Source organism: Callorhinus ursinus, unplaced genomic scaffold (assembly GCF_003265705.2).
Source record: "Callorhinus ursinus isolate GAN/ISIS: 27379988/994484 unplaced genomic scaffold, GSC_fseal_2.0 scaffold42, whole genome shotgun sequence".
Classification (NCBI taxonomy): domain Eukaryota; kingdom Metazoa; phylum Chordata; class Mammalia; order Carnivora; family Otariidae; genus Callorhinus; species Callorhinus ursinus.
This window is the reverse complement of record NW_027397104.1, coordinates 8881569-8893793: the sequence shown is the minus strand read 5'-3', so window position 1 is coordinate 8893793 and position 12225 is coordinate 8881569. Positions and strand designations below refer to the sequence as shown.

The following is a 12225-nucleotide window of genomic DNA, read 5'->3' as shown; positions in this document are numbered from 1 at the left end:
ATTATTTTAGGAGCACCTGGGTGGCTCAGTTGGTTGAGCGACAGACTCTTGATTTCAGCTGGGTTGTGATCTCAGGGTTGGGGGATCCAGCCCCGCAGCAGGCTCTGTGCTCAGCAGTCTGCCTGAGATTCTTTCCTCCTCTCCTTTTGCCCCTCTCCCCACTCCCCCGCTGCTCCCACGCTCTCACACTCTCTCTCAAATAAAGAAATCTTAAATAGAATAACTATTATTGTTTTAAAAACTTAGCTAAACCTTTTCAATAATACAAGCCCTGAGATCCTCCAGGAAATTAATCAAAGATCTCAGGCTTGTACACGTATATGTGCTCATGTACACAAACATAGCTGTGCTGAAGATAAAGAGCAAAACTATAACTAATGTTTCTTATACAGCTGCCCTCTTGCTAAAAATGAGTTAGGAAACTAATTCCAACAGAAGAGTTCCTATTTTACTATACTACCAATCAATCAACCAGATTTTATTTACATTAAAATAATGTTTGCACAGTGAAGGAAGATGTTCAGCTATTAGTCCATCATTAAAGTATGGTAGAAGTTAGCCCACAATCTGATACTCATCTTCAGCACAGCTTGTTTCATAAATGATCTTTCCTATCAATAAGACGGATGACATGAGAACTAGACAAAAAAATATAAATTTCAATTAACTAATTCACCATTAATATTTCTCAATATTTGAGTATTTGAGAAGCTGAAAAAATTGAAAGTGTAATTTAAATAACGTGTCAGTATCATACACTATGAATAGGTCATATAATAAGACTTACTTTATTCAGGAAGAGCAAAGAGAAAATTCAATGTTGCTTTATATTTTGGTCTCCTGAACAAAGGGTTACTTTAATTCTAAATAAGCTTCCATTAATTTTCTTAAATGGTCAAGCCATTAAACAAAACGACAATACATTCACGAAGAGCATTCTATTCTGTTTTTATTGAGCTCACTGTGAGCAAGAACAGCTAGCTATGCAAGAAAAGTTAGAGATAATATTAAATCAATTCTGCAAGTTTTGCATATTAAAAATAGACAACATTAGTTCATTCAGAAAAAAAGGCACCAATCTTTATTGAGACTACTAGGATTTCTATTTCCTGGTGTACCTCAGCTTCTTGGGGAACTCCAACCAAGTTACTTACTATCTGGTTCAGATTTTAGCTATACTAATATTTACCTAGAAGATGTTCTACATAATTGAATATTTTAGAAAACTTATATTCATTCCACTATGCAACTGAAAACATTTTATATTTTATCTATTTTTATAGACATTTTTCTGGAAGATATTACCTATTATTTCCCTCTTTTCTAAAAAAAAAAAAGTGCAACTTAATTTAACCGTTTCCTACAGATTTAGTCACAACATGCACATGAACTGTACTGCATGATGGTACTGCTGTGCTGTGACGTTATGTTTACTCACCTCTCTTTGCTGTCCCTTACTGATGACAGTGTGTTCTTGGATGCTTCTGATGCCTACATGAGAACCTCAGAGTGGTCTATATAGGCTCCTGAGCATAAAAGATTTGGGCTTTGTGGTATCTGGCTACTCTGAGTTCTTTTTCTCTCCCACTTTGCCTCCATGGCTGGTTTTTAAATGACTGAAGTTACTATATAAAATCACAGCAAAATAGGTTTTTGACACTGGGAAGCAAGTTCTAAAGAGCTCCAACTACCTGAACATGAGAGCAGAAAAACCTCCTCCCTTAGAAGGCAGCACTGGCTAATTTGTACAATGAGGTCTCCGTTCCTTTTTCCCTAGGAATCAACCATGTCAATTACATGACATTCTTCTCTATATAGACGATCTAACAGCATACCCTCCACAATGCCTGCTCATTAGATGCAAAGAATAGAAACAAAGACAGAAAGAATAGCAGAGTTGCCCAATCACCCATGGTGTACAAGAGTTAAATAAAAATAATGTGTGCTTAGCATTTATTTATATATGACAAATAAACGTAAATGAAACTATGACTCTGACTTTATGTCTTTGCTGGGTGCTCAGAAGTAGTGAGAATATAAAGACGTAATTTTTTTTTTGTCTATTTAAGAGGCCAACACAATAGGACTTCTGAAAAACAATGGAATTCTTGAAACCATCAGAAATATTTATAAAACCCCAGAGTACATAAATTGGAATTACAGAAAATCTTGATTTTGTTCTTTCTCCACGTACATTGAATGAATCACAAAATTAGTTATCCAATTTTTTTTCACTTTGTCAAGCATTAATAACACAGACCACAAGTAAAAAAAGAAATTCTGCCTATATAAACTGATGACCTACTTCTCTGTACCAAGTAAGTTCTTATGACTCAAGTTTTAAAGAAACTATTCTAAGCCAATCAAAGATTAGTTGCTTACATAATAAATAAAACAATCATTTTGGCTACCACAAATTCTCATTGCTCTGAAGTACTTTTATCAGGAGAGAGGAAAAATGTGAGGTGGTCTTTGAGTAACTAATAAAAATTTATTTTACTTTCAATTTTCCCAACAAGAAAAAAAAAAAAAGACATGTGAAAGATCAACCCCATTGATCTACTTGGCCTGAATAAATTACAAATTATCACTTCAGTTCTGCTGGCTGGTAATGTCAAAAACTACTGATTTATAGAAAATAAATAAGGAAGAGAGTAATAACAAAGTATCTCTGCAGAAAAGACAAAGTCACCCCATAAAGCTTTTGTTTGTTTGTTTTTTCACATATAACCCAAAGCTATCCTGTTAATGTATCTCCGGTATCTGCAGCTGATGACATACAGTAGAGATTACGAAATTAACACTATTCAAGATGACTGCTTTCTGGTGACACTCATGAAATAAAGAATATGTTCTTTACTCTTGTAATCTTGGACCAAATAAATTATTCTGTTCCCTTATCTGTAAAATGGGGGCAACCGGAACACTGAAAATTTATGATTGGTAAAATGTTTATAATCTTCAGGTAATGATATATAAAAATTAACTACTTGATTCATACCTTGTTTTAATTCTAAACCTTCAGGTTGCTTGTTCTCTCTCACAGTTGAAGTAGAATCTACACAGATGTCTTGTCTGAGGAATAAAAATAAATAAAACAATTTTTAAAACTATATTTGATCAAATAATACTGCTCAGGTTCCCAGAATTAAGTCACATACTTGGGAAGACACACTGAATTCTGAGCCCCGAGGACACCACTTAGTACACTTTGGAAACTCAGAAACATGTATACAAGTGTCAAAAACAGTATCTATAAACCACTACCAATTTAAGCAGTATATACCTTTGTAAAAATCAAGGAGCAAAAATGGAAGGAATATGGAGGTAACTTTTTCTCCTTTCCAATATCCTGCAGGATAGCTGGTAGGAGAAATCATAACTTACAGAGGAATCCAATAACTTTTCAAGTTCAACTGTTAAATTTAATGGGCACTTTGGCATTCAAATTATTTTATATTCATCTAATTTCATACCTCAAATGCTTTGATGTCTACAGTATGTGTGAAATACATATTTTATATGTAATATACATATGTAATCAAAGTAAATGGATTAAAGTATGAGATCATAAAAAAGTTTTGATTCACCATGTTCTCCAACAGAGTCGCAAACTAATGTTGTTTCTTAGAGGGCATTATACCATCTAAATATTAATGTTACAAATACTTTTCAGCAAAAGAAATTAATTAATTGCAAATATTCAAAATGACTACCTTCTTTATAAGTAAGTATACCTCCTGGAGAATTTCTATACACACCCTAAAACTAACATATGAGAAATATTTCGGGAATTTTCCAACTCACAAAATTATTTCTATCCACTTAATAACAAATCCTTCAAATAACCAAAGGATAAAGACTTGTTATCATTTCTTTGAGTTTACAACATTCTTTCCATCAACATATTTGGCACTCATGTGTTTATTTTGTATTAAAATTTGACTAATGCAAGCACAAACTCAAATAGAGACTACAAAATTATTTGGATCTGGTATTAGTTAGGACATATAAAAAACTAAAATTGAGATATGTTTTATTCTTCTTTCTAATATCACCGACTTAGATTTTAGTCTTTCACCAGAATGACTGGCAGATGCCAAGGAAGATATCAACAAATATTCTTTGGCAATCCAGGGACAGATAAAATGCCAATATAGTATATTAAGAGCTTTGCAAGGAATAAAAGTTAAAATGTGCTACCTCAAGCCTTACAGTCAAATCAGATTTTACCTACTGGGAGCATTAATCTATTTCTAAGTACCTTCCTTTAGGGTAAATGTTTGTTTGCTCTTACATGACCTTGAATGGGCACCTAATTCTTCTTCTAAGCACATATATCTAAATGACTTGAACAAAAACATAATGTAACTTCACCATTAAAAGGGCCATGGGTGGGGTGCCTGGCTGGCTCAGTCGAAAGAGTGTGCGACTCTTGATCTCAGGGTCATGAGTTCGAGCCCCATGTTGGGTGGAGAGATTACTTAAACTTTAAAAGCGGTGGTGGGGGGGCATGAGCATATGTACTACCCTAAGGATACAACATCACCTATGCAATATTATAGCTGAGAATGTATGACCTATATCATGAAGAAATCATCAGTTCAACCCAAATGGAAAAAAGTAATGTTCTATTAAAAGGGGGTGGGGAGTTAAATGTCAATGTTATAAAAGACCAAGAAGAGGTTGTGAAAATATTTCAGGTTAAAGGAGGCTAAAGAGCCATGACAATTAAATGTTATACTTGAGATGACACTGCTGAACTGGAAGGGAAAAAATGTTATAAAGGACATTACTTAGTCAAATGACAAACTGAAATACCGATGGTAGATTGGATAAAAGTATCATACCAATGTTAAGTTTATTGAAGTTGACACTGTATTGTGGCTATATAAAAAGAACATCACTATCTTTAAAAAAAGAAAGCACAACATACTATCTAGGAGTCAAGTGTCATGATGTATGTAACTTATAGCCTCAAATGTTTTAAAATGGACACACACCTATATAAAGAGAGATAAAGAGAGGTAAAGAGAGGTAAAGAGAGGGTGTGCAAATGGGATAAAATGTTAACAGTAGGTAAATCTAGGTATAAGGTATATGGATGTTTCTTGTACTGCTCTTATTCTTATAACATTTTAATAACTGTGAAGTTATTGCCAAGTAAAAATTTTTAATAATAATGTAATAAAATGCATTACTGTATGCATTATTTTATTTTCTCTGTGAAAGCCCCTTGGTTTCCCTTCAAATAAAACTGGACATCCCTATAAAGATTACCTGCTGCCATAAAGAATTTCTTTTAGTGCCCAAAGTGAACTTTTGTAACGTTCTGTTTTATCTTAAGTTAGGTTTGAACATGCTGTTGAAGAAAGTCACCAAACATAATTTCAGACAGTAGATGCAGTACAAGTACACCACCTTGTGGCTGAAAAATGAAATGCTAGATGCTTTTCCATCAGTAGTACGTGAAGTCAAAAAAATATTCCAGAAAATAGCTTGGAATTTTAAAATCTATGCGAGCTAATTTTTCCAAGATGTAGGCTTTGCAACTAAAATTATCATATACATACAGAGCTTTTTAATACAATTTAAAGATTTTCACCAAAGAGCATGAAAGAGAAAATATACACAAAAAAGGAAATGTCTTAAGGTATACGAAAACTATGAGTACATATGATGTCTTTTTATTTCTAGTTTCATAAAAATAAAACGTCTACTCCCAGATAAGACATATTAGTTGTCAGAGTTAGGAAAACTAAAGTAATTCTAATTTATATTTAAATGACATTTAAATACTTATATCAAATACTTTAAGAATTTTATAACAACTGTAGGGTCGCCTGGGTGGCTCACTGGGTTAAGCCTCTGACTCTTGATTTCAGCTCAGGTCATGATCTCGGGGTTGTGAGTCCAGCCCTGCTTCAGGCTCCACACTCAGCGGGGGTTGGATTGAGATGCTTGCTCTCTCTCTCTCTTTCTCCCCCTTTGCCCCCTCCCCTGCTCGTGTGCACACCCTCTAATAAATCTTTTATAAAAAAGAATTTTATAACAACTGGAGAGAGAGAGAGAGAGAAGGCAAGAGAGAAAAGTGGGGAGGGAGGGAAGAACACACTACTAAATCCGGTCTGGGTTAAGAATCTTGCAATGACTTTCGTATTTCTTTCATTAAGGAAGAAATAAAAGCCTGTTTTTATTTTTCTAATTTCCTTCTCCCATCCACAGTACTCCTCCTTAAAGCAGCTTAATTTACAATCTTGGCTTTGAATTATAAGACAGCCGTATACCCATCTCTGGGATTTAAGTCTTCAAGCCAGTATCAGTCTGACCTTTCTTTTAACCCAAACACAATTCCACTCTTGATCCTTTCTTACAACAAAATAAAAAAATAAACTATCGGGACTACATCAAAATAAAAAAGCTTCTGCACAGCGAAGGAAACAACAAAACTAAAAGACAGCCTACGAAATGGGAGAAGATATTTGCAAATGACATGTCTGATAAAGGGTCAGCATCCAAAATGTACAAAGAACTTCTAACACTCAATGGATGTTTTTGTGTTTGTTTTCCAGAATTCAATGAATTTGTTGTTTAATTCAGAGTAATACACTGGGGAGATCTGTGGAACTTAAGAACAATTACACATGTGAATTACTAAAAGTTTAAAATACATTTCTAAAGAGAAAAAAAGTCAATTTCTTGTACAAATAAAAAATACAGAGAAGATACCTCAATGGAAGGATAAAGAAGATGCCAGCATCTTGCCATTTTGGCAAAAGTAACAAAAGGTAGGACTTTTGATTCTCCTCACTCTCCAGGGAATAAAAACAGGGGCTAAAAGAAGCCAGCCTATCACTCTATGAGTTTTCTATTATTAAAAATAAGAAACAAAGAAACTAGAGTAGCCAAAACAACTTTGAAAAAGGATGCACATTATCAGATTACTATAAAGCTACAGTAATCAAGACACTATGATGTTGGAGAAAGGATAAACTTAGAGATGGATGGAACAGAAGAGAATCCAGAAATAAACTCACATATACATGATCAACTGAGTTTCAACAAAAGTGCAAAGACAATTCACTGGAACTGAACAAATGGTGCTGGTACAGCTGGTATCCATATGGATATAATTTCCAACGCATATCTTGCACCATATACACAAACTAACTCAAAATGGTAAGACCTAAAAAATGTAAACCTATAAAACCTCTAGAAGATGATGCAGGAAAAATTCCTTTGTGATCTTATTAATAACCAAAGATTTCACCAAAAGCATGGTCTATAAATAAAAATAATTGATCAACTGGATTTCCCCCAAAGAAAAAACATCTGCTCTTCCAAGGAAATGTTGAGAGAATAAAAGACTAGCAAGACTGGGACAAAATATTTGCAAGCCACATAACTGATAAAGACTTGTATTCAGAGTATATTAAGAACTCTCAAATCACAATAATAAAAAAAACAAAGAACCCAATTTAAAAAACTGGTTCAAAAATTAAGCCACTTGACCAAGGAAGATGTACAGATGCAAATAAACAAAATAACAGACATGGTCAACGTCATTTGTTATTAAGGAAATGCAAATTTGGAACCACCACAATGCCATACCACTACACATTTATTAAACTGGCTAAAGTCAAAACAACAGACAAATGGAACTCTCATATACAGTATCAGCAAGGATGCAGACATACCTGTTAGCAACCCCCCATCATAGGTACTTGACCAAAGACAATGAAAACTCGTGTTCCTATCGAAAACTTGTATGAGAACATTCATAGTGGCATTATGTGAAATCACCATAAATTGTAAACAACTGAAATGTCCCTTTATTAATTTTCTATTGCTGCCATAACAAATTACCACAAACTTAATAGCTTAAAACAACATAAATGTATCATATTACAGTTCTGTAGGTCTGGTATGGGTCTGGTATGGGTCTCACCGGACCAAATCAAAGTGTCCACAGGCTGCATTGCTTTCTGGAGGCTCTAGGGGAGAATTCATTTCAAGTTCATTTGGGCTGCTGGCAGAATTCTGTTCACTGAGGTTGTTGGACCAAAGTCCCTGACTCCTTGCTGGCTATAAGCTGAGGATCATTCCCAGATTCTAGTCAAGTCTCATGTAAGATCTCTCTGACCTCTTCTGTCTTCCTCTTCAACTTTTAGGAACTCATGGAATTAAAGTGGGATAACCTGGGTAATCCAGGATAATCTTCCCACCTCAAAATCCTTAACTTTAAACAAATCTTCGAAGTCCCTTTTGTCAAATAAAGTAACATACTCTCGGGTTCTGAAAATCAGAGTGTAAACATGTTTGAAGGCTCATTATTTTGCTTACAAGATTACCTCAAGTGGGGAGTGGATAAATAAACTACAGTATGCCCACACAATGGAATACTAACTCCTTAGTAATAAAAAGGAAGAATTATTGATATACACAACAATACGAATGAATCTCAAATGCATTATCCTAAGTGAAAGAAGCAGACTCAAAAGGCTATATACTGTATTATTCCATCTGTATGACACTCTAGAAAAAGAAAAGGTATAAGGACAGAAATCAGATCAGTGGTTGTCAGAGACTGGGGATGGGAGGAGTGTACTACAAAGAGCCATGGGGGGAATTTTTAGTGTGATGGAACTATTCTATATTGTGATTGTGGCAGTAGATAAAAAAAATCCATTTGTCCAAATTTATAGAACTATAAAGCAAAAAAGGTGAACTGTACTATATTTAAATGATAGCTTAATTTTTTTTAATTGAAACACCACAAAAGTCTTAGAACAGACTCAAAAAAATTAAATCATATGGTGGTAAAATGTAACCTTCAAACACTAAGAAATGAGGCAAAACAACCTTAATTTTTTTCAAAAGGCTTTTCCAAGAGCAAATAAATGCACATCTCCACTGTTTCCCTCAGCAACTTCCTTCTGCAAAAGACAGCAAAATGTAACTCTTATCTCCATTTCCTCTCCCCAAATAATATAATGCAAAGAATCACAGGTACCACACTCATTTTTCTTTCATCCATGATTCTCTAAGAACTCGTGTTTATTGTATAAACTGCCCCCCTGCAACTCTGTTTTTATGAACAGGCAATTCCTTAAATAGGTGGTTCTATTCTATATAAAATGACTAAAGGAAATCAAAGGGGTTTTTCTCTTTGTTTTATCCCTATATTCTTGCATTTTCAAGGAATTAGCATGAGATCACTTTGTGGGTACATTTAAAGGTACAAACATATAGGATGTGCAAACATGCTACACTTTGTGGAGTCTAAGCATTAGGTCACAATCTTGGCAATGATTAGTAATACTTTCTGTGAAAGTTTTCTGAAAAACCCATCCTTTCATTTCTGATAAACTTACCCTATTATGTAGAATAGTCTACACTAAGTATTATAGCCTAATAACAATTTATAAAGGACATGAGAACATAAATGGGGTACAAATACCCAATTTATTATTACCCTTTACCAGCCTAAAAGTACAGTCAGCTCTTTATAATTCATATATGTTTAAAGGAACTGAGTTTATAAAGAGTAATGTCAACATAACAAATTGATCTCATTTGTGATAAAAATCCTTTTATGCTTGAAAACGTATACATAATAGTTTTCTCCTAAACTTTTTTGTAACAAATGAAAAAATTAGACCCTTGTAAACAATGAATTGTTTTTTAAAAAGCAACAACAGTAAAGAATATTAAAAAATACAATGAATTATTTCACTTTCTTCAGGCTTTCATAAAAAAAAATGTGGGGAAAATCCCCAATACTCATTAGCCTAAAGTGGAATTTTAGGAATAGTTATTATTACAGATTCAGAGTAAAAACCCCAAAGCAAATACAGTAATGTTTTTTTCGATGCTTACCATATTACAGGCACTATTCTAAGCACTTCATGATCTTTTTCTCACTTAATCATCACCACAATCTTATAGGATAGGTACTGGCATTACCCCTATTCTCCAGATGAGGAAACTGAGGCCCAGGAGGGTTTAAGTAACTTGCCAAACATCAGAGAGACAGCAAGCTGTGGAGTTATGCTGGCAGGCATTAAATTTAAATTTGAAATGCAGGCAGTTTAATTCTAGAACCTTCACTCTTCACATTTATTTGGACTTTCTATTACCTACAGAGATACTTCTCCAAGTAGTAATACCTAAAAAATACATGTAGCCAGGCAAACCTCTCTCCCCCCCCTCTTCAAGAGCTTTGTACTATCACTCAATAAACTTTGCTTTGCTGCCACCAAAAAAAAAAAAACCAAAAACAAAAACAACATGTAGCCATAGCTATATACATATTCATAAGGCCATATATATCTCAAAGCATAAAGTCAGTTTTCATTCAGAATTTGACCTCACGGCCCCAGAGGAAAATTCTTCTTTCTAATTGGGTAAACTAAGATAAGCTATTAAAACATCCAGACAGAAATATTTTAAATGTTGAAAATTTCAATGAAAAGACAGACATAAGCAACAACAATGAAAGACCCATAATCCTCAAGAAAGGGCCCGAGAGGAATGGGAATGAAAAGGGAGGAAGGAAATATTTCGAACTGTATACCTTTTTGTACTATTTTGTACAAATAGTACTGTTTGAATTTTTTTCCTCACTGAGGCATATTATTTGCACATACGTATTACATCCCTAGAAAAAGAATCCTAGGATCTTCCCCCTGTGTCTTTGTCTTGCTTCTTCATGGTCCATGATGCCAGCTAAGGTTTTCAGTTGGTTTTCAAAATCAAGTTGGTGGGATGGGAGATTATTCCGCCATTTTTCTAGATCTCTGAGTTGTATATCAAATCTGGGGCTGATCGCTCCATACTTGGTTAACTTGCGCATGAGGTTCATTACAATTTTCCCAGCTCTGTAATCATCAATTATTTCAAATTCACCAATATAACCACGCTTCATCATCACAGTTAGAAACTGAACAATGACTTTGGAGCATGGCCTAGTAAGAACTTGGCGTTGGCCTCTCTTTCTGGCATTATGGGGCTTTTTTGGTTTTTTGTTTGTTTGTTTTGACATTGTTAATGCTCTTGAGAGCATATGCCATAATGAGCACCATTATGGAAGCATGGAAAGATGGCAGAAAGTGTACTATTTGTGTTTTTTAAACCATACCCATGTATTTGGCTATTAACTTTCAAAAAACAGTTAATGAGGGGGGCCTGGGGGGCTCAGTCGCTTAAGCGTCTGCCTTCGGCTCAGATCATGATCCCAGAGTCCTGGGATGGAGCCTCACATTGGGTTCCCTGCTCAGTGGGGAGCCTGCTTCTCCCTCTCCCGCTCCCCCTGCTTGTGCGCTCACTCTCTCACTCTCTGTCAAATAAATAAATAAAATCTTTAAAAAAAAAACAAAAACAAAAAACAGCAGAAGTACAGATTCCCACAAGTTTGTAACAGAAAACAAGGAGGGGAATAAAAGGAAATAAACATACAGAAGAAATTTACTGAATAACAGCAGTCTAATCAAGAATTGTAAAAATCACATGCTAAGTGAATTCTTCATAGTTGTAAAGAAGAACATGGCAAAATGAAAATTAAAAGGGGATCTTAGAGCCCTACACCTTAAAACTGAGACCAAACTAAATTTCCAACGAATCAAAGATTTAAACATCTAAAAAATCCATAAAGTACTAAAAAAAAATATAACGAATACTTAATAACTTCAGAATAGAGCAGGCCTTTTCTAAATATAAAACCCAGAAAACAAGACTGCCAAATTAGATTACATAAACGTGAAATATTTATGCATTCAAAAAAAGGTAAAAGTACTTAAAGTATAAAAAAAGAGCAACAAGCAAAAAATAATTGCAACCTGTATCACCAACAATGGATTAAAAAGACCAAAGTTGGGGTGCCTGGGTGGCTCAGTCGCTTAAGTGTCTGCCTCCGGCTCAGGTCATGAGCCCAGGGTCCTGGGATCGAGCCGCATGTGGGGCTCCCTGCTCGGCAGGGAGCCTGCTTCTCCCTCTCCCTCTGCCCCTCCCCTCTTCTTTTCTCTCTCCCTCTCTCTCTGTCAAAAAAATAAATAAAATCTTAAAAAAAAAGACCAAAGTCCTCCAACTATATACACAAAGGGTAAATAAATGCCAGAGTTCACAGAAAACTCCACTAACTCCAAAATATATATAAAGGTGGTTAATTTCACTCATAGTAAGAGACTACAAATTAAAATTCCAATGAGATATTATTATCTATTGGGT

At 34.7% G+C, this 12225-nt stretch overlaps 1 protein-coding gene across 1 annotated transcript in view; it reads right to left on the bottom strand.

Annotated features, from left to right (window-relative positions):
* Positions 1–12225, bottom strand: part of CAAP1 (caspase activity and apoptosis inhibitor 1) — a 46754-nt gene that overhangs the window by 18429 nt on the left and 16100 nt on the right. Inside the window, exon 5 of the mRNA XM_025852972.2 lies at positions 3002–3075. Within this exon, the coding sequence (XP_025708757.1) occupies positions 3002–3075 (74 nt within the window). The remainder of the gene's footprint in view (positions 1–3001; positions 3076–12225) is intronic.